Here is a 21,993-nt window from a genome sequence, read left to right on the forward strand (position 1 = left end):
AGATGCTAGGCCTAAGGCGGCCTTTAAATGTAGTACGCAAGCTAGTCACGACACAACGAAGGAGCTCACTACAAAGGCTCTCCTCGATAACAAACCTCGCTGAGGTAGAGTTAGCCGCGGATTTTGAGCGCTGAAATTTATTTCATATAGACAAATGAAACCTTAATAACCCATAGTTGGAACCTACACTACCACAGCGCTCAACATTAGCGGCGTCTATTATACACTTATCTGAGTGCATTCACAGAATTCATATTAATATAAAAATTTCGCCGGATGTACAAATCCTTTAAGACTGTGATCTCCGAATGGGAAATCAGCCTTAATATATATCTGATGTTTTGTCTTTCCCACTCTAATGTTAAATTTAAATAACCAATTCGACTTAGGGTCCTTCAAGAAAAGAGCGTACCAATTCTTAAAAGGCAACGCACTCGCGAACCCTCTGGAATTGATTCCATGGGCGGTATCACTTAGCATCAGATGAGCCTTGCCCGTTTGTAGGGGGCAAACTTTCTATAAAAAAAAACGGAACAAAACATTCTTCAATTGAATCTATGAATAGGTAATCTTCAATTTCTATTCTAAAAATTATATTATGTTTAGCCGTCGTAAAAGCTACCAATACCAAAATTAATTTTACTGTAAATCAGTCAAGCCAGCTTTCTATGGCAGAAATGGCTATTAGAGTTTTCGGTGTAAAGGTACGAGAAAACCTATTTTATGACATTTAGTTCAATTATCAGTGTTCAAGCTTCGGATAGTTCAGTTTAATTGGCAGTTTCCTAATTCATTTGTATGAAGGAAGTAGGTACTTAATAAATCCCAACGAAAACTTTAATAAATTGAGAAAATATACAATATTTTTGTGAATGCACTCTGCCTGTATGCGCCGCCTCCACGCATTTAGTTACCTGAATTAGATTTTGCGAACGCTACCTAGATTTTATGATTAAGATAAAGAATTGCGTAACTTGTAATTAAACAATCGTACCGCTTTACATTGTAGAATTAGAAATAGGTTGTAAGCATGCCTTTCTAGATTTTTGTCATGCGATTTTGTTATGTACTAGACTCTACTTATAAACGCCACTCATCTAGTTCTTTCTTGTGAAGGTTTTACTTACCCCCAAACCTAACCTATCTCAATCCGTTTCTGGACATCTGAGATATACATCTTAATCCAAATAGTGTACCAATAACCAATCCGAGGATTGTAATAGCCATCTGTGGATACAAGTTATCCATGGTAGGTCGGATCGGTGTATGTGGATAAACCTTAGTATGAAAATGACAGTTCAACTGTGCCAATATCCTTATTATCTTGTGTTTTTAAAATAATTAAAAACCTTATTGAAATGTTTTAAACATAGATATGTATATTTAAATATTATTTGTACGGTTTTATTTACTTTATTTGGTTTATATTGATTATCAAATGTGAATGTAAAGTTTGATTATTGCGATGCATATAGGAGATCGATCGACTGTCACGGTCTGAAAACAATCTGAGATTATGGATTAATTATTGTGTTCGGGCGTTAATCTATAAGACTTTGAGTGACAGCAAATTAAGTTATATATTCTTTGTATGGGATTCCTTACCTGAGTTATACAATTTCGTATCTTTAATGTACCAGAAACATTTTTTTTGTCAATTGTGCAATTTGTTAGTTTATGGCGGAATTTCTAATAACGACCAATACTTGGACTGTAGATACTTTAAGTTTATCTTTAAACGTTGTCATAAATTTCACTCTAAGAGTGAGAAATTAATAAAAAAACATTCGTTGTAAAATATTATCATGAAAAATCTTACGTCGCCCCTGATGGTTACAACTTACAGGCCATAAACATTTGACATTCTGTTATTTTTCAGATAAGTGTCACAGTCAACTTATGCTACTGTACAACATACTATACAGTTGTTTTACTATATATAAACTTAGTCTATTTTAGTTACAATAACTTAAATATTGTTATTCTCATTACATCGTGTTCAACAGTATGAAACCCTTTTGGGCTTCCTCCTGAACGTTTTATTTGAATCTGCTCTTTGTTGCCTCCATCTATTTTTCCCCAGAAACCTTTATGTCGTCAGCCCATTGATTTTGTGGTCTTCCCACGTTTCTTTCCCGGTCCCCTTCATCTGGCTTCGGTGGTCTATCTTTTGTCTGTTCATCTTGCAATATGCCCCATTTCCATTGCACCTGTAAATTTACTAGTGCTCCATTATAATTGTTCCGTTAAAACATACGATATTTATCGTAAAATAAAACCATTTACGAATTTGACACATCAAACGAGTCCTTATATAACTGGAAACTGCTCTAAAAATTTCTTTCCAACATTTTCCATGTATAATTATCTAAAGCTCTTTATCACTATTTGCACTGCACTTAGCTCAAAGACGTCCAAACAGCGTCGAGGTGAACTGTCGTGTGATATCATATCCTGTGTTAAACGCGTGATCTTAATAGACTAAACGACAATTAATGTCGTAAAGGTCATGGTATCCCGATCATAAGGTGCCTTAGTAAACTGTTCCATTTGGTTGCTGAATTCTTTCGTGAGAAGAATTCCTTGACTGCTGGTTAGGAATTCCTGGGTTTTTCTGTTTTACTACAGGACTCCAGCCAGCTGAATGTCGTCAGAGACTTAAATGCCTAGGTTTTGATACCTGATCGATCCATCGTTTTGGGCGTGCCTTAATTTTTTTTGTTTTTGTTTTGGAGTTTTCCGGGCATAGTGGCCAAAATATTGCCAATAGGTATATAATTTCGAAAGCGTCGATGCGATTTCTATCAGGAATTTTTACGTCAATTGAGTTATCATAATTACGCAAATACTGAAGGTGGTAATTTTGTAAACATCTGTTCGGTTTCATCACAATTTGTAACGAATACGATTAAAAAATGAGTTTATTATTGCTAATAATTATCGTTTCTTATTACAATAAGGTATACAGGTAATTTCACAATCAAGATATGGTTATTCTGGTAAATAATTTTAGTAACTTGATAATCCTTAATACGTACTATAAGTTAATAATATTTTTTTCGTCCTTACCTCTTTCAAATGATTTCAATAGCTAATAGCGATTTATACGTAACTTTAGGTTATAAAGGTTGTTTAATCTTGACTTAATAGGATCGAATAGAGTTTGAGCATATCAAATTAGGCAATAAGTCACGGACTAAGGTATCAAGGCCCGAGTCATATGTATTTTGTGGTAAGCGAGATCCGATAACGCTTGTGTTGTTAATAAGCAATATAATCGTATAAGACTGATACGATTAGTATCAATATAGTAGTAATTAATAATATTTTATTATGGGGAACGATTGTCGCAATTATTTAGTTTAGCGTCCCATGAATTTCTATATATGAAATATAAAATATCATACATCCTTAAATCATACATTTTTGCTTAGTAGACGTATTTTGTCCTGATTTCATTGTTTCATTCGAGTTTGTAGGTTTTCAATTTTAATTATAGCATGTGCATGTATTACAAAGGTTATTCTGCTCATAATATCTTATTTATATTAAAACCAACTCGGTTATTTTGTTAATTTAATTATATAGCGAAAGTACCTATCGCCAATTCGCATATACAAATACAGTCAAAAATGTTTACAACGACATCGTTTAGAACAACCATAGAACATATAAAGGAGGAGACCTCCTTTATATGTTCTGTGAGAACAACATACCGGTTATATTGACCAAAATCCCGAAAAAGGTCCCGAATGATTTCTATTGAATTAGGTATTAATAACAACGTCATCGGCTTTTACGACTATCGGTTTGTACGACCAAATATGAGTAATTCTTTCGATGTCGTTACAACAGATTTTGACTGTATGTCACTCTGTCGGTATTCACTTTCGTATACCTTACCATTCTCGTAACAATTTCTTAAATTCAAATTATGTATATTTTTATAGCAGTATAGCCTTTTTCGTAAACTTTGATACGGATGAATTTCATGTTTTTATTTCTTTTTAGACGCCGTTCGTCCGTCAAAATACACCTCACCCAAGAGACTTAAAGGCGAAAGCAGTTAAACTGTTCACGAGGACGCCGGAGCAGCAGAATGAAGCACCAACGACCAATGGAATTATCTCACCAGAACCAGTTAAAGCCACGGAAATTATCCAGGTATGTACTTTTTATTGCTTCCCTCTGACTAAGGTAAAGACTGGAGATGTAGACATAGCTGAAGACTTTTCATCTTCTTGCCTTATAAGTATTGCAAAGTTGTAGAAAGTATTTAAAATCTCGCATACACAAAACCATATATTGGTTTGATATTGATGATAATATCACCTTGTCGAAATATTGAAGGTTCTTGTAAATCTTATATTGATGATTATTTGTAGCCGCCACCAGTACAACCTGCACAGGAGACACAAGACGATGATAGCGATACACAAACACATGACAAGGAATCAACCGACGGTGAAAATTACGACAACGACGAATCTGATGAACTAGAGGTATTTCTTTATTAATAATTTTATGTTATATATGTTAGATGCTTGTCTAACCGTTTATAAGATATTAACATGATAGGGTCTATTACACGTTGCGAAGAAATGTATGCCTTACTTTTGAGTTTAATATTGTAAAATAATGATTTATTAACATATTTGAAAAAAACACTTCGTCTTGATTGACCGTCATCTCTCTTATGGGCCTAAGCCATCTCCAAATTTATCATTGCAACCTCTTTGCTTGTTGACTTTAGATTTTTCATATTTGGTAGTAAATTTTACGATGATATACACTAGGAATAACTATTCTAATGTTATGACTTATTCAGAGAGTAAGGCATATAGATTCAAGTAAAAAATGCTTAAAAGATCCCAGTAGTAAAACTAACATAATATTGACCACTAACTAACTTTACTTGGGAAAGTTCAGGTGATACTTATTAACATCAATTGAGGTTAGATTTACTTTCAAAGAGATAACTTATAATTAGATAGATTATTATAAATAGATCTTCGTCATCTTGCAATTACGGGAAAATTCTGTTTTCCTTTTGGTATATTAGACTGTAATTTAAAGTAATTGCTAATGTTTTGTAATACTTTTATCTTATTAAATTAAGTGGGTGGTAAATATTAATTTTCTATAAATGTGCCATCCACGGCCCTTTCTGACGCTTATTATAAGTTAAAAGTGGTGTTCTTTATATAAGACTATTGAAAACGTCAAATCCCTCTCGAGATTTTGAAGATAATAATTGAACATGAATTTAATTAAACGAAAAAGTGTTTTGTAAAATGTTGAAGTTTAATCTAGATTAGTAATCTTTTTCGTAAGTTTGACGATGATTAACAACATTTCTTTAAAAGTATGGGTCGTGGTTGGTTTAGAAATGGACTGCTTATTAACCCGGGTATTGGTTTAGCGGGCAGGCAGACGCGTAGCCTGGCGAGGGGTAACAGACCGGGGTCCCACCGGTCCGGTGGGGGGTCGGTTGCACCGGCGGGACACCCCCCACCACTTGAAGAACAAACGCATCAGCCAAGTGGACGCTGGAAGAGCCAGGGAACTTATTGCGCAGGTCTCCCAGCTTGCATGTAGATAGCCGCTCGTATTTTTTTGTATTCGTTTTGTATCTAAGAACTCTTACTTTTGCGTATAAACATTAAACCCCCCCATAAGTAACGAGCTACTTTAGTTTTTTATAGATCTCTATATATCGAGAGATCTTTGCTAATGATAATATATCTATGTAAGAGATATACATAAAACACTTATCCCCACGTAGTCTCGAATTGTGTGGTAACGAATATTTTTACTGCTAATTAATAGAAAAAAACAATACCCTGGCTTTTATATCGAATGAAAGCCATGCCTAATTCCAGTTATCATTTAAAAAAAATTGACATTTGTCAACAAGGTTAGTCCAAATTCTATTATTAATGGACCTCTTAGCCATCCGCATTTTTTTCTTTTGAGCTTTCTTCCTTTTATTTTACTTGCCTCCAAATAACCTTGGATGATGTAACATATCAATAATATGATATAGTAACACTAGTCATTGTCTTTCTCATTCGAATACGTATAAAACCTGATATTATGTTATTCAATATGATTAATGCAATTTTTGGAATACGTGTTCCGGTGAGATAGGTCATGCCTTATACGACGCAATTTTGCACTGCACTATTTTGTTTATTTGAGTGGTTTTATTGTAGTGAATTGTTGATTAAATGTGTATTATTAAGGAACTCTTCCACGGTTTGCGAGTTTGCATTATCTTTAGCAAACTAATTTCGGAATTGACTCCCGGTCTTTCCTGGGAGATATGATCTTCATCTGTTTATAGAGAGAGCATAGTCCTACCTCAACTCAACACCCGGCCGGCTTATAAGCGTCCCTCTATTCCATAAAAATTTTATCACATCAAACATTAACTGAGGTTTAAAGAATTTTAAACCTCAGTTAATGTTTAAAGACCTTTATTTCTTATTACAAAAAAAAATATTTTATTTACAAAACAAAACCAAAGTTACAAAAGTATATTGATTGTTACGCAATTTTAGTTTCTTGTGCAATTTATATTTATGGTTCATCGTTTGTAAAATAATAATGGAGTTATTAAAGATAAAAAATTATAGCTCCAGTGTGTCCAATTGTTGTTGATAAAGTTTGTCTATTCAGAGAATAAACTTTCTACCAATCATTATGGTATATTAAGGTGTCGATTTTATGATCAGATGCCATTAAAATCTTTAATGGTAATATCACGAAGCAGATGACGTAATCATTTTTATTTCGTATATTCAATATTTTTGGGCTGAGTGTTTCCATTAATATCCAGCAGTAATAGGATATTTATTTTTTAAACAATTATTTATGTGTATTTTTATATCATAGCCTATATTAATCAGTGATAAGGCAGCAGTGAAATGGTGATCGATTTTTAAAAATCGTTCCAGTAGGTACCAGCCAATTCGTTACAAACGTACTTATATACAATTCTTTATAATATTGGTGTAGATTGGTGGGTTTTCTAAATAGTTTGCTAATTATGCTGCCAAGATGAAAAGCGCCTTTTGTGATGACTATCGTATCGTACGAACGTTAAAGAAAGGGTAAAAGCTGTCTGTGTTTGCTCTTAGAACAAAACAATAATCGTGCGACCGCATATGAGTATTACAGATTATTTTGCGAGACGCGACCGCAATTACTCGTGTTGTGTATTCGCGTAAATTTCATATATTTTAAAACAAACAATATATCTTCCGGTGGAATCGTTTCTGTGACTAGCGTGGGTAATTGGAATACGGTTGTTACGGGCTGGTGCGTGGGCCCTCAAGCACATCATCAAACCTCAGTGATGTTCGCAACTGTCTTGCACGACGTCCGCAATAATGCTCTCTCCGCGATTCATCGACTTTCCAATGCAGCTTAATCGGAACTCGGTAAAATGAGGTGCTTGAAATCAGCGGGTGGATGGCTGGCCCGGGTGAGATTAAGATAGAAGATTTCAATTTAGATTCGAGCACGGTACGTACGGCTTTAAAACAAATGGATGTTAATAGCTGCGTTTTTGCAGGCGATCAAGAAGAAAGAGCAGCCGGAAGAACACAAAACAGATGATGAAGAAGCGGTCGATGATGTTCCTGATGGTAAGTCGTTTTTTGTTTTATATGATACCACAAGCGATAACACTTGGCTATAGTATATTCTCCGTTGTAGTAACGCAATTAGAACGATTGGAAAAGTACCCATTGAAAACAAATAGCAAAGTAAAATCGTGTTTATTGTATTTCAACGTAGATATGAAAGTGTATGGTGACATCGGTGCACGATGCTACAAGATAAATTGTTTCTGGCCCGGCTTGCGACACTTCACGCGGTCGTGAGCACAACTCCTTTGTTACGGGAATAAATTAATGCCTATTTCTAGTACTTTACTTCAGTTATGTTGTATTACTTTTGTTGTAATGGCACAATATGAAATTGTCTTTGTATAATTTATTTTAAAATCAGTTGCTGTAGTCGAGGCCCAGTGACCTATTTACAACAACAACAACAAAATATCTTTATTCATATACGTAAACAAGTACACTCATAAACGTCAAAAAAAAATTAATTGTAAATTTACATTTACTACCAGTTCGCAAGTCAATGGCGTACAGCGGGCAAGAAGAACTGGCAGGAAACTTGCCGCCACTCTTTTCAATCGTCAAATTTTTAATACAAATAGTTTGAACTGGAGCAAATCAAAGCAAAATTAATTGAAAATAAAAAGTCATGATTCTAAACCTCTGAAAATGTACAAACTGTGTCATGAATTATCAACAAATTAAACACATCTGATATACTAATATAAGAAGTATTATATCAATCGATTAACAACCTTGAAAACATATTTTAAGTCGTTATATAGTAAGTTGTATACATCGATTATAGTACTAAGAACTCATAGAAAACAAGTGAACGAAGGGATTTTGCGTAAAAATGTGTTAAATGAAGCAATGTTTTTCATTCGCAATGTTTGAGGGCGCGTTATCAGTTCCTTATCGTATTATCTATGATATAGCTGTGTATAATCAGTGTATAACAAAACTCTGTACCTTATTCGCGTTTACACAATGGAAGTCGCGTGTTAAACTGTAGAATTTATTGGGACGTCTTTTAAAGTACGATTGGTCATTTTAAGTGAAGTGTTCGTGCCCATATCAATATCAGATTTAACGTATTAATAACATATTTGTATTTGTGTATTAGTGAAGTAAAGTTTATTTAACACAGAAATGACTCATTAATAGTCTAACACATTTAAACCGGAAGTTATAGTCACAATTGCTATCAAAATAATCGATTGTTATTGAAGAGATGACTACAAGAATTATTGTTGAAACAATTTGTTCTTATCTACGAATGCCAATGTTATGATATGGGGGATAGGAAGTACTTAAAGTTACTTATATAAAAAAGAGAGTCTAGGTATTGTTAGTTTAAACTTTTTAAAGGTAATCGATAAATTAGGTGTAACCTTGTGGTGTTTAGAAATTTTTGTCAGGTGTCATGTTTATGCGGTGCAGGTGTAAATGAATAGAATATATAATGCCATGTAAAACAGTTTGCTCGAAACATCGGTTAACTGAAGGCCAAGTATATGTTGTTGTATAGTAAATATTATCATGTGATTCATCGTAACTTCACTCTGTTCTATCAACAGATTCACTAACCAGTTCCTTACAATAAAAATCTGTGCGTTTACGTAAGAAATATAACTTCATTATGACGTTATTTTTCGAAAAATGATCTATTATATGCAACTTTACAAACATTTTTTAAATAAAGTTAAATTAGATAAAGTTTAAAAAAACGCTTTTATATATATATAGATGTATAAATATAATACAATTGTTTAATTTTACCTTATTACTACTAAAATTATTACAGAATTTAATTATATTTTTCTAATTTTTTTTCCAACGCCGTTAAAGAAGTTTCACTTCAGAATTATTGAGACATAAACAGGATCAATTATTATGAAGTCTTCAAATGTGCTTACAATTGTTATTCAAAAACTTTTAAGCTATTTTGTTGTTTAGCTCGTGCGATGCCGGCCTTTTTAGAATTGCTAGAATAGTTGTATGTGACAAATGCATTACAATTGAATTATATTTTGTTACACCAATGTATGCAATACTCGTAAAGAGCTGCACAACACATGCTATTACTAATATCTTATCAACTTCAACAATAAAACGCTGCAAGTGCGAACAGTGGTCAAGAAATGATTACTTAAGAGAGTCGTGTTTTATGCTCTTTCAATAATTTGAATAATAATACCAAATAAATAAGAGGATTTGTGTCGTGAAAGTGTTTTTTTAAACAAAACTTTCTGCAGGATCCGAGCACGAAGCGATTAATGTTTTAGATTTGTTTATTCTGCCTTAGCATTTCTCTAGACATGTTTTATTCTCACGAATCGACATCACGAATTTTCTCCTGTCAAACTTTTATTGTCGGCGTCCGTATTGACAGTACCTTTGTTGCGATGTTACAAATAAACTTTTGACCTCAATTAACCGGACAATGTACGGCGTGTTCTGTCTTGTGTTCATTAACTAATACATCGACATTCATTAGTCATTTCGTATAAAGAACATTGTAGTCATCTCTCACTTCCGGCTTATAAATCTTTGTCTATCTTCTCTAGAAAGTTCCGAAATTTGTTCAGCAGGATGAAAGATAAACGATTAGAGGTGAAATTAAGTGTTCGTGGTGATGGTTCGTTGAGTAGGAATAGTACTCGGAGTAGTGTTAGAAGTAATCGCAGCAACTTGAGTAATAACAGTGATCTACCGGTTGGTGAGATATTTGCAACGGATCGTTATACAGTGCCGCACCAACGAGCTTTCGATATACTAGATAAGTATCGGCGCCGGCCTAACCAGAACGGATATCCTGCGCAAAGCCTTCAAGCTCTGGATCAATTTGACCGACCAATACACGCCCCTGATAGAAGTGCGTATGTACAGTACACGAGAGACCGTGGTAACTTAACACTGTCTCGGACGCCATTGCATCCATACAATCAAATATATGGAACTTTACCACGCCATGGAAATTATATGCAAGATAATGCGGCGGTTTCAGGTCATTACAGTACCTTGCCGTCAAGAGCACCAAGGCGGGTTCGCATTAGTGAATTGCAACCCATTGTATATGGATACGGTACGTTAACTTTTCGCTTTTAATCTTATCTACAATATAGAAAAACATTGGTAGTTTTTATATATCGCAATTAAGATGATACATATACATTTAAAGATATTTATTATGTTCAAGAATTACACCTTATGTGATATATTGTCAAAAATGTGCTAACTAATGTATTAATTTATAGCCAGTTCTTTTTGTCCGTTCTACGCCGTTTATTTAAGAACTGTCAGTAAATGTAAAATTAGAAGAATTTAATATGACGAATTATATTTTATTGACGTTCATACAGTGTACATTGTGCTACCTAAATAAATAAATAATTTTGAATTCGAATATTTGATAGACGTCTTCGCGATTATATGTTTTGCTATGCCTACAAATTTCAGAAGGATAAATGTTTGAAAGCGTTTATAGATATCTTGAACTTTAAGGAGAAATTCGCAATAGAAAGCTGCTTTGAATAGAAACTAATCTTGTCATCGACCTTAGCTTGACTATATCTTATTTTGTATAAAGATGCCATTTGTAAAATCATAAGAATGGATAGATATACGATAGCCTTTGACTTGGCTGAGAATGGCATTCTCAGCTCGGTGAAACTGAGCTAGTCTTGTTCAAATAGTGTTAGGGAAATTTAGATTAAATTTAAACAGCAAAAGATGTAGGTTGCACGGGGTAGCTTGTTTCTATTTAAATGTATTTAACATGACGTAATATAATGAGATTGTATATGGGACGATCGTGAACCCTCTAGGGACGGACAATAATAGAAACAGGGCCCCCGGGGCACTGGTGCGCTCTAATGAACCACAACAGATGCAAACCTGCTCAGTACTTCATGAGCTTCTATATGATACATACAAGTATTAATTACAATGGCGGTGACAAAGTCAGCCGTTCGCGGAATTATGTGTTCCCTGATGGAGTTCACGTTCAAAGCAAGTAAGAGTGTCTCGTTTATTTGAAGTGTAAACTTGTTACTCCATGGTCTATTGCACATTCAACTGTTTCCACTCACATACTCCAAGAACAAGGTCTAGTCTTCTGCGTCCTTAAATTGTTATTTATCCTCGTGAGACGTGCGTTGTTTATTATCATATACGTGCTAGGTTATCAAACGTTGGCCCTTATTAGGAATATGTTTTGATTTATTTTTATTGCATATCCTTTTCTTTGTGATTCCCAAAAGTGGTTTACTTTATAGGAAACATTTGAATGGAATCAAATCAAAGCTCTTTAATCTATGACGCATATACAGCATTGATAAAAAACCGTTATTCTTTTATAGTCCTCGATAATGTCAAATTTGGAATGTGCATAGAGTTACCGGTTTACGAAGGTCAATACTGGTTTACATTTTTTATCGCCGCCCACTTCGGTTTTTGAACTTGAAAAAGGATAGCATACGGTTGTTTAAATAAATAAGTCGCGGAGTTAAATAAATAAATCTGTTTCATGATAATTGTCAACCTACACGGCAAGTAGGTGATCAACCTCCTGTGCCTGACCCATGCCGTCGTTTTTAGGTATATGGCAAGGTTTCATCATTGTGTTTTCCTTTACCTTTCGAGGGAAATAGAAAGAAAGTCTACCGGTGTATAACCGGGAGTCGAACCTACAACCTCACGGCTGGGAGTCGCACACTGAAGCCACGAGGTCTCAGTGCCTAATATATATGTATATTAAAAATCTCATTTCTAATCGTTGTAAATTATGCTGCTGTAATTTTAATATTGCAAACAAATATAGAAAAGTTTAAAATAGGTAATTACTTTAACTACTCGAGTGGAACATATAAAACAAAATATCCAGATTAATAGCGCCAAAATGAAAATTTAGACATCAACAGGCCCAATGTTGCCTTCTAAATACAATCGTGAACTATGCGTCAAGTCCCCACTACATTTCGTTCAACATTCATCAGAACTCAGAGGAAGTCGTGAGTCTAGTTCGCAATAAATGTAAAGTACATTAACCGTTTATAGCCTTATCTAGATCGATTGTTTGGATTACATAAATTTAATATACTTCCGTTAAAAAAACAACTGCTCTTACGAATACTTATCTGATAGAAAGCAGTGTTGATGGTGTTCAGGGGTAGACGATTTACTAGCGGAAATATGAATACAACTGGTGACGGTAGTAGACCATGAATGGGTCTGAAATCTGAATAGATACTTGAAAAGGGCAGGTCAAAGGTACCTATAAGAGTATAGCTACAGATGTAAGGAGCAAGCTTCCAATGTCACCTCTTCCACAACTGAGCGTTTTTGAAGGCAGCTTTTGCCATGTGAGTGTCTAAGGACGACGGTATCACATATCATTAGATGAGCCTGTTGCCCGTTTACCTTGTTACGTAATCAAATGGTAAGAACGCACCTATACCCGGCGAGTGTGTTGAATATTATAATATTGAGGCTACAGATGTATGTAAGGACGGTATCAGGTGGAGCTATGGTATAAAACTTTTTACAACATACACTTTGAAATTATATTCAAACAAACTTCAGTGCTAGACGTCAATAATAATTCTTATCTATATTCAATATCAGAAATTTCCGAGTTACATCCTGTGGCATAACAAATGGTCTATCGTTGATCTTTGCTGAACGTAATGACGTGCTTTTAATCGCATGGCATTTGGATTTTAAAATGTTCTTAGTATGTAGTTGCGTGCCGTTTTCGCGTCTATTATAAAAGGGGCTTTTTATTTCGTTTTTAGTTCGTAAGTTGAAAGTTGGAGCATATAGCAAGATGCATATAAATTTTAAAGATAACTGCGTAGAAAGGACCAAGGGGAGGAAGGAGGGACGCCATGGAAGAAGGTGGATAGGAGATAGAAGGGAACAGAGGAATTCATTGTTAGAGAAATTTGGGAAAGCAGGAGGAACCCATTAATGTCTTTCAATGGTTAGAAGGGAGTTAGGATAACGATTAACAAGAACTAAAATGTACATAACAAATTTAAACGGTATACTGTTCAGATTTGTATATATTGGAAATCAACGGAATTTATTATTATAAGTTAAAAGATATGCGGAATAATCGTACAATAATACTTTTAAATAATACGTCATTGCGTAGAGCATAGCTAGTAGTACCTATTATTTGAAGAAGTCTATTCGGTATGAGGGTGTGCAATTATTGAATCAATTACCATCTAAGTTTCGCAATATTGGTGTGTTTGACAAACTCAAAGAGGCAGTAAAGATGCATGTTAGAGTGAACACAGTTGACTAAACTTGAGACGGCTAATGGCGACGTGTATCTCGCTCGCTATATTAATATTAAGTTTTTCATGTAGGTAAATAAAATATTTCTTTTTTTTTAAATGAGAGAAAGTTCTTTAAACAATAAAGTCCTATTAAATTGCTATTACTCTTGATCAGTAATTTGGTTGTGAATCGATAGTGTAATCTGCTACCACCCTCTGTGAAGCTGATTTAGTTTTTGCTCAGGTTCATGCTTTGGCCTTATAAAGGTCAGTATAACTCGTGAGATTAGCTCGTACACATTATTTCTTGCTTACAATTGCAATTAGAAACTATCGAATTTCTTTTATTACCCAATTTTTTTAATTATTATTTAACCTTTTTGTGTATAGCTATGGACAATTTATAAGTTAAATACCTCTTCGTTGTAGTTGTGAAAAATGTGACAAAAAATATTTGTGTTTTGTTTCACGCCAACAATGGGTTGTTGTTACAAAAAGTAATACACCCATACAGACGGCTTGTCAGTTATGAGGCAGAATGTAGCTTTCCATATATTAATGTCAAAGTTAATTGGGAGACGGTGTTGAGATGATACGCTCTACTCGAATATGTCAGATTCCAAAAAGCCTAATGTGATTCCTAAGTTAGAACTAATTTCGGTGGCTCATATTGGAATTGATTTTGTGTATTCAAGCATCATCACCGCAATATAAAGAAATTGTAGTAGTTGTAACGAAAACAAAACGAAATGTCACGCATGCCTAGACATCGAGACAGTAACAAAATATGTCGGTAATGTTACACGATAGAGATTTTTAACAATAATAGCATTGAATTTAAATCAATTATAGATTGATACATGTGATATAGATCACACTGTGTGTGTGTTTATTTCATTTGTATATTCACACCATATTAACTCGCTTTTCAACTTCCCTGACATTCGCCATGCATGCTCGTCGGGTATGGGAAATTTTAATTTGTTCTTCCCTTGAACCTCCTGGATTTGTTCCAGGTATATACGACATGGCCAACTTAGTCTGACTTATTCAGGCACAGACGCATTTTTCTACGTAGCCAACTACCTATTTCATAAATAGTTTGTCAGTGTAAAAATATTCCTTTTTACTGTAAAGTAATGTATAGGTTAATCATTTATTTTTGATACTTTTTTGTTTTACTATCTATACCGTACATTTATTATAATTATTATCATTTAATCTTTGCCCGTATATAATTAGAATTTTTGGGGTTGAATAAATTATAGATACAATAAATAGATCCAAATGGAAAGTTCTGGAAGGGGTTAACACAAAAAAAAACTCTTCCAGAAACATCTCTTTTTATCGCAGTGTAAGCTTAATTTATAAGAGACAGACGACAAAACTTAAAATTAGACTGAGTTATTTTAAATAAATCAGGGGGAAAGTAAGTATTTGATTTATATAATGGAATGGAATCATAATGCTTTAAATAAATAAATCTTTGGCCATAAATCCGATTATCATTCACATGGGAATGTTATCAATAGTATCTCGGTATGCCTTTCACTAATTCCATTTGAATATAAATTAATCTACCCTAGAGTTTCTCATTGCTTGAATGCCGGTAGCTACACCGTATCCATCATAGGAAGGCTTGCGGTGCTACGGACTAAGATCTTGAAAGTGAACCTGTGAAATGAATTATTCAAGTGCAACAGTACCCTGATATTCTATAATAAATTCCAGCTTATATAATACGGAAATCTCGTATTTTCCAGCGTCGTAGTAGTATTTTAAGGCACTTGCTTCATTACCTTGAACCAGCTGTCTCGAGGTAATGTGAAGTTCATGGTATTACTTTAAATTAAGTCAGCTGCTATCCGATTTCATGTTAAGGTGGGAAACTTATATAGTTTATTATAGACAACTTCTATAAATTATAAAAAGCGATGACCCTTATCAAATTATGAAGATAATTGAATAAGTTTTTTAATAAATAGTTAATTGGGTATAACTGAAACAGATTTGACTGATCTGAACTGAAACAGACTAACTGTCGTGATCTGACAAAATGACTAGGACGTGTGCTCTTCAGTATAATGCTGAGCCAGTGCCATGAATGTGTTAAATATTTTGACCACAACATTTAACACACTTAAAACCTTATTCCTTTTTTTTCATAATTTTTCTTTCTAATAACTTTGTATGGTAAGTTAGTATGTTGTTTGTCTGTCTATGCGTTATTTGATTAAATTACGCTACTCGCCGGAATAATTGATGTAGATAATCTTTAATCATGTTACCAATGAAAATAGATCCGTAAGAGACCCACTGAAAAACATGCTGGTAAGAAGTAGACTTTTTATTTATTTTAATGAAGAAATCCTTTTAAAGGTTTTTTTATGTAGAACGAGCTTTCCCTGCGAACTTCGTTTCACCTTATATGATTTTTTGCTTAGCCTACATTTACTGTAGTTGATACCAACGTATGGAACATTTTGCTATGCTACCCCACAGACTGTTCGTATTTCTGGAACAAAAGTTTTCACTGAATTCTGGGAATACATAAAAATTACATGAATTGATCCAGCCGTCTTAGAATTATGCACTTAGCAACATATTTGTGCGATGCATTATATTTTATTATTTTACTAAATAATATAAAAAATTATGAACCGTTACATTAGAAAACCACTGTGTTTGTATAAATGTAACCATAGCAGTTTATGAGCGCGACAAATGCATATAAAAATAATTTTTAAACTTTCTTTTTATGTTGCTAAATGTTAGGCTGTCTAAAAAACTGGCCGGGTAGTCCATTTTTAAGCCGCGGTAGCAAGTACTTTACGTTCTCTTGCCATAGACGGTGTTTGCTCTCGATGTACAGAGCCGAACTTGCGTTAAAGCTCGAGTCTGTACGTCATGGTCAACACGATTTTTTATTTTATTTATTTATTACAAAAATTCATGCATACAGTCCTTACAGACTGACAATACGATAGTGTCGGAGACAGCATTTATTTATATCATCTCGAAAAAACTGCTCAACTGGAAGAAATATAAAAAAAACTAACTAATTCCATTATTTTATATAATTATGTAGATTTTTTTTGTGATATTTAAAAATGTTCATTTAACTAGATAAAGCGTTATAATAAATCTTTCAATACCTTTTTTCTACATCTCGCCTCATTCTACGTTTTAAATTTTTAAAAGATTGTTATTTTTTTACGCCAAAGAATTATAACTTCTGATGCGTGTAAACACACACACATTTTTTATAGATTAGGCCTACATTGTAGATATGGTCTTGAATCCATCCTTTTATTGTTTTGGTCTGATTGTTGTATTGAGGTGAATTTTAAATTCCGATAGCATAAAAACACTTGTCGCTAGAACCTGATTTCGTGAATCTAGGTATGTTAAGTATTGTCATGAATATTATATGCAGTGAGTTGCAAAAGTCAAGTAACAAAAACGAAACGTTTCACTATTCATTCCTTTTAAAGACTTTACAATAGTCAATATTTAATTTAATTAATGGTTGAGAGTGTCATTTTGATTATTTAAACGGACATTAAAATTTTCCATTCATTGTATTTTTATCTGTTTTATGGTTCATGAAGAACTCAGACATTTTAGTCAAATTGAAAGCGATTATATTGTCTATGCTTTCGTACAGATATGACGAACATAGAGAATATGTTTAATAAGCTTTTTACGGAATTATATGAAAATTTTATAAGAATAACATAATAAAGTGTTAAAATTATCTTAATATTATTTTTATTTTAACAAGTGCAATAATGTAAGCAGCCCACGGCTGCGGGATATAAATTTCGTATCACGTCCACTTGTGAAACAAAAGCGTTTCGAAATTCTCTGTAAATTCACCAAACATCTACCGTTATATGAACTTTAAGTTTGTTTCACAAAATGTTTTGTCTCCGGCTTTATATTAAGGAAATTATCATATACCTACTCAGAGCTATGGTGCTTTACTTTGGATTAAGCTTATAATAGTGCCCTACTATAAGGGCTGTATATTAAATTTCAAGAAATCAATAAATCTGTCTTTATATTTAATTTTGCTTAATTCCTATTCTCGCTATCGTTTTTATGACACAATTACAAATAATCCCACTTAATAAAAATTTTATGCGTGTGTATGTAATTAAACTTATAAATTGCTGGACTGATTTTAATGTAATGTGTGTGTGTGTTGATTGGGATTTAAGACGTGTTTAGGACAACGTTTGGTCCACTAGTTATCTATAGACATCACGAGTAGAAAACTTAAATATAAAAATGTTAAAATTCACAATTGAAATTAATCACTTAATTATAAAAGTGAAAACCGCCATTGTTATAATGAAATCAAAATAATAGACCGCGAAAGTATTATAAAGTTTCTAAGGATAAAAATATATTTAACCTGCAGATTAAATGGTAATTTATTCATACAAATGTAGATCACCTATGCCAGTGGCGTACATGTCGGGCGAAAGCGACGAGCCCCAGGTTTGAGAGGCCCCGTCTATTCTAGGCCTTCAATAGGGAATTTAACTGAGCAAACTCAAATCATTTAATCAATGATGACGCCCCAAAGAAACTATTTATTCATGAAATACGATTCAATGTAAATAGGATTCAAGTATTACATAAACGGGAGGCTCACCTGATGTTAAGTTTAGCCCATAGACGTTGCTAGAGAGCTCGCAGGTGCGTTGCCGCCATTTAAGTATTGGTACGCTTTCCTTGAAGAACCCTACGTCGAATAGTGCGCGGCAAAAACACGTGTTACGTAATATTTGAACGCGGAATGTTGGTCTCTGAACTCTACAGAGGGTGGTTTGACTTAGCTGAGGCCCCAAGCACTGTACTGATCTGCCTTTTAGTTACGATCCTGTTTTTAATAATCAGTTAAAGTGAGCGGTATCCTCGACGGTTTCTAATTTCACTTACAGTAAATTGTAAGATGTCGCTTGTTGATTATATTAAAATTAATACCTTATTACAGGTGCGTACGTGTGCGTTCTAGAATTTTCTTTCAAATTATATGTGCCTAACTTTCGTACACGACAAAAAGTGTTTTTTTAATGACCTTGACGTTAATTTATTTAAATTTATTCATTATATGCTAATGCATATTCTCTATGTATATTTCCACTTTACACACCGTTGCGGTATTTCTGTTTGTGCAAACAAGTGTTTGAATAACGTTTTAATTGTATACATCTTGTTAAAATTTACTTTAAATATAGTCTTAAACTCTTATTACAATATTCACGTTTTAAAACATACGTAAAAAAAGGTCTTTTTAATCAGGAAAAATATTTTTGTTCCTATAAAAATAATTCTAAGTGGACTTTTGAGCTTCGTCCAGAAATCAGTGTTATTTATCGTATAAAAATTATAAATAACGTTACCTCTGAAGTATCAAGGCGCTAATAATCTTATGGTAATAGATGCGAGGATAAAATAAAAAAGGAATTGGTATGCGGCAGGTTGCTTTCTATTTTTAATCGAGGGGAGAAGGGCGAGGCGCCACAGCCTCTCATCTTGGAAGTTGGGATATAGTTAGGCGCATTCCGTCATAGAGTCTCGAGGCGCGCGTACGAGCTGATATTGTTTCCATATAATCCGGTTTTCTGTGTGGACAATGACTGTCAGTGCATTTGTTTAAGTTTATAAGCGATCTTAGAGGAAATAATTGTTACGGATATGGGGGTTATAAGGCGGAAGAAACGTAAGTTATATCGTATAATTTGTTTCATTCATACTTTAATTAGTCAAAACAATTTTCATAATATATATTTATTTTTAAACTTTCGTTTCTATATATTTTGTTTAGATAAAATGCACAAATGTAAAAAATAAAAAAATTATAAATAAAAAGCAGAAATAAATTTAAAAAGTTTGGTCACTGTTACAGCGTTCCGCTGTATTGCTTATTATATGCTTTATACATATGTTATATATTTTAGTTCAAGAATTAATGTCCAGAGATTTAGGAAGTAGCTTTGTGTGTGCAGCTATTTGGTAATATTAATATGTATTCAAATATCTTTTAATAGTGAGTCTTGACGTTCATAAGTGTACATGTTTACCTATATGAATAAAGATATTTTGATTTGAAATATGTACTTTGTATTAGCAAGGTAAACCTGGTACAAGAATTTAATACTTATTAGTTAGCCGGATATTTTCTTTCGAGTTCTATCATATTTTTAATTGTTTGTATCATTTTGCGGCAGGTGACATTCCATGCATACCATAAGGCGGGTGCATTAGTGCCTAGTTTTTTATGTTTACATGCATCAAATACTTTTCAATTCATTCAACCCTTATACCATCCTGGGGCACTGACCTAACTTATAATAAAATGTCGAATACTAAATAAAAGAAATAATTCATAAATTCATTTTTTTGTAATGCATCGATATTATTACATCTCAAATTATGAATTCAGAGTTATTAAACTGCACATCAATTAACATTCTGCCTCTAACTTTGTTTTATGGCCTAGATTATTTATTTTCGTTCTTAGAGGATTAAGATTCATATATTTCATTGATATGTGGTTCAGATTTATGGTAAATTAAATTTTAATCACTTTTTATCTACTATTTTAATTCAGGCTTTCACAACCAAGAGTAAGTGAAAGGGGACTGTTCTTTTGTTTTTTGCTAATCTTATTTTTATCAGTAATAGCGCTATCAGAGGTATTTACGTATGTTATAAAATAATGGCAAAAGCTTTAAAGGATAGCTAAACTTAAGATATTTGTAAAAAACGTGTTTTTAACAATTTACTATTGCGCATGCGCAGGTGTGAAGGTAAATAATGTACTCGTCGCGATGCGGTCATCGTTTATGTATTTACCCTAAAGGTATTTCGTAACTGCGTATAATGATTGTTTTGATGAGGTCATTGTTACGTATGACGTAATCGATGTAATGATTTAAATATACCAAACTGTTAAATATTTTTATAAGATACCTGCACCCGAGTTTTGCCATCGAAATTCAACCCGTATCACCTCGACGTCCATTGTTGAACAAAATATGCGCACTACCACATTGTGGAACCAGCTACACACTGAAGTGTTAACGAACCAATTCGACTATTCACCATCAAGAAAACTGCGTACCAATTCTTAAAATGCCGGCAACACACTACTGGCATTGAGTGTTTGATAATTGTTATCCAGCGTTAACAATTATCATAAATTTATATTGCTTAGTGACTAATAGTTGTGGTCAGAGTCTTTTATTAAAAGATAAGGGATAAGGGAGAGCTAGTCTGTTAGTATTTCTGTTCTATGCTTGTCTTCAGCAGTAATCGGACATACTTATATTCCGTTGAATCCGTTCTTTTAAATTATTTCATTTACAACTACTTGACCTGGTGTGATACTAAAGAGACTACAGCTATGAAACTGATTCTGAAGGTATCTATAAATATATGACAATCAAACGTGACAATTTTTTATTTCTAACAAGACAAATGACATCACTTATTGGCAAGACAATTGTCATTTTTATAGTTTTCCTTACTTATTATTTATGTTTTCCAATGTTTAAATCTTCCCTGAACCTCCACCAATATTTCAAGATCATGAATCGGTCACCTATTCGAGTCCTATCTATCTATATATATAGTTTTTTTTTTATAGAACAGGGGGCAAACGGGCAGGAGGCTCACCTGAGGTTAAGTGATACCGCCGCCCATGGACACCCTCAATGCCAGAGGGCTCGCGAGTGCGTTGCCGGCCTTTTAAGAATTGGTACGCTCTTTTCTTGAAGGACCCTAAGTCAATTTTTGAAGATTCAAAAATTGACTTAGGGTTAGTTTAGGTAGACTAAGAAAAGATTCAAACGAACAGCTATTAATTTTTATATAAAGGAATTACTTAAGAGTAAAGAAATAACAATTACCAATTGACACTTTCCTGTAATATAATATTGAGATTAGATGTTTACGTTGCAACGGATGACTGCGTATGGCTTCTGAAATAGATAGCCGATGATCGGACTTCCTTGAAACTTTACCTCGTTAAAGTTAAATTGTATGAGCTTCCTAAT

At 33.5% G+C, this 21,993-nt stretch overlaps 1 protein-coding gene across 15 annotated transcripts in view; it reads left to right on the forward strand.

Annotated features, from left to right (window-relative positions):
• LOC111001652 (protein lap4) overlaps nt 1–21,993 on the forward strand; it is a 75,667-nt gene that overhangs the window by 30,456 nt on the left and 23,218 nt on the right. For 11 of the 15 annotated variants that reach the window (XM_022271625.2, XM_022271629.2, XM_022271632.2 and 8 more), the window contains 4 exons: nt 4,012–4,164; nt 4,386–4,502; nt 5,423–5,578; nt 7,580–7,652. In XM_022271625.2, coding sequence (XP_022127317.2) covers nt 4,012–4,164; nt 4,386–4,502; nt 5,423–5,578; nt 7,580–7,652 — 499 coding nt within the window. Of the gene's footprint in view, nt 1–4,011; nt 4,165–4,385; nt 4,503–5,422; nt 5,579–7,294; nt 7,490–7,579; nt 7,653–8,599; nt 8,696–10,201; nt 10,720–19,471; nt 19,656–21,993 lie in introns of those variants that run through there. The other 4 variants (XM_022271628.2, XM_045632367.1, XM_045632366.1 and 1 more) reach the window with 4 other exon arrangements.

The sequence above is a fragment of the Pieris rapae genome, chromosome 19 (assembly GCF_905147795.1).
Source record: "Pieris rapae chromosome 19, ilPieRapa1.1, whole genome shotgun sequence".
Lineage (NCBI taxonomy): Eukaryota > Metazoa > Arthropoda > Insecta > Lepidoptera > Pieridae > Pieris > Pieris rapae.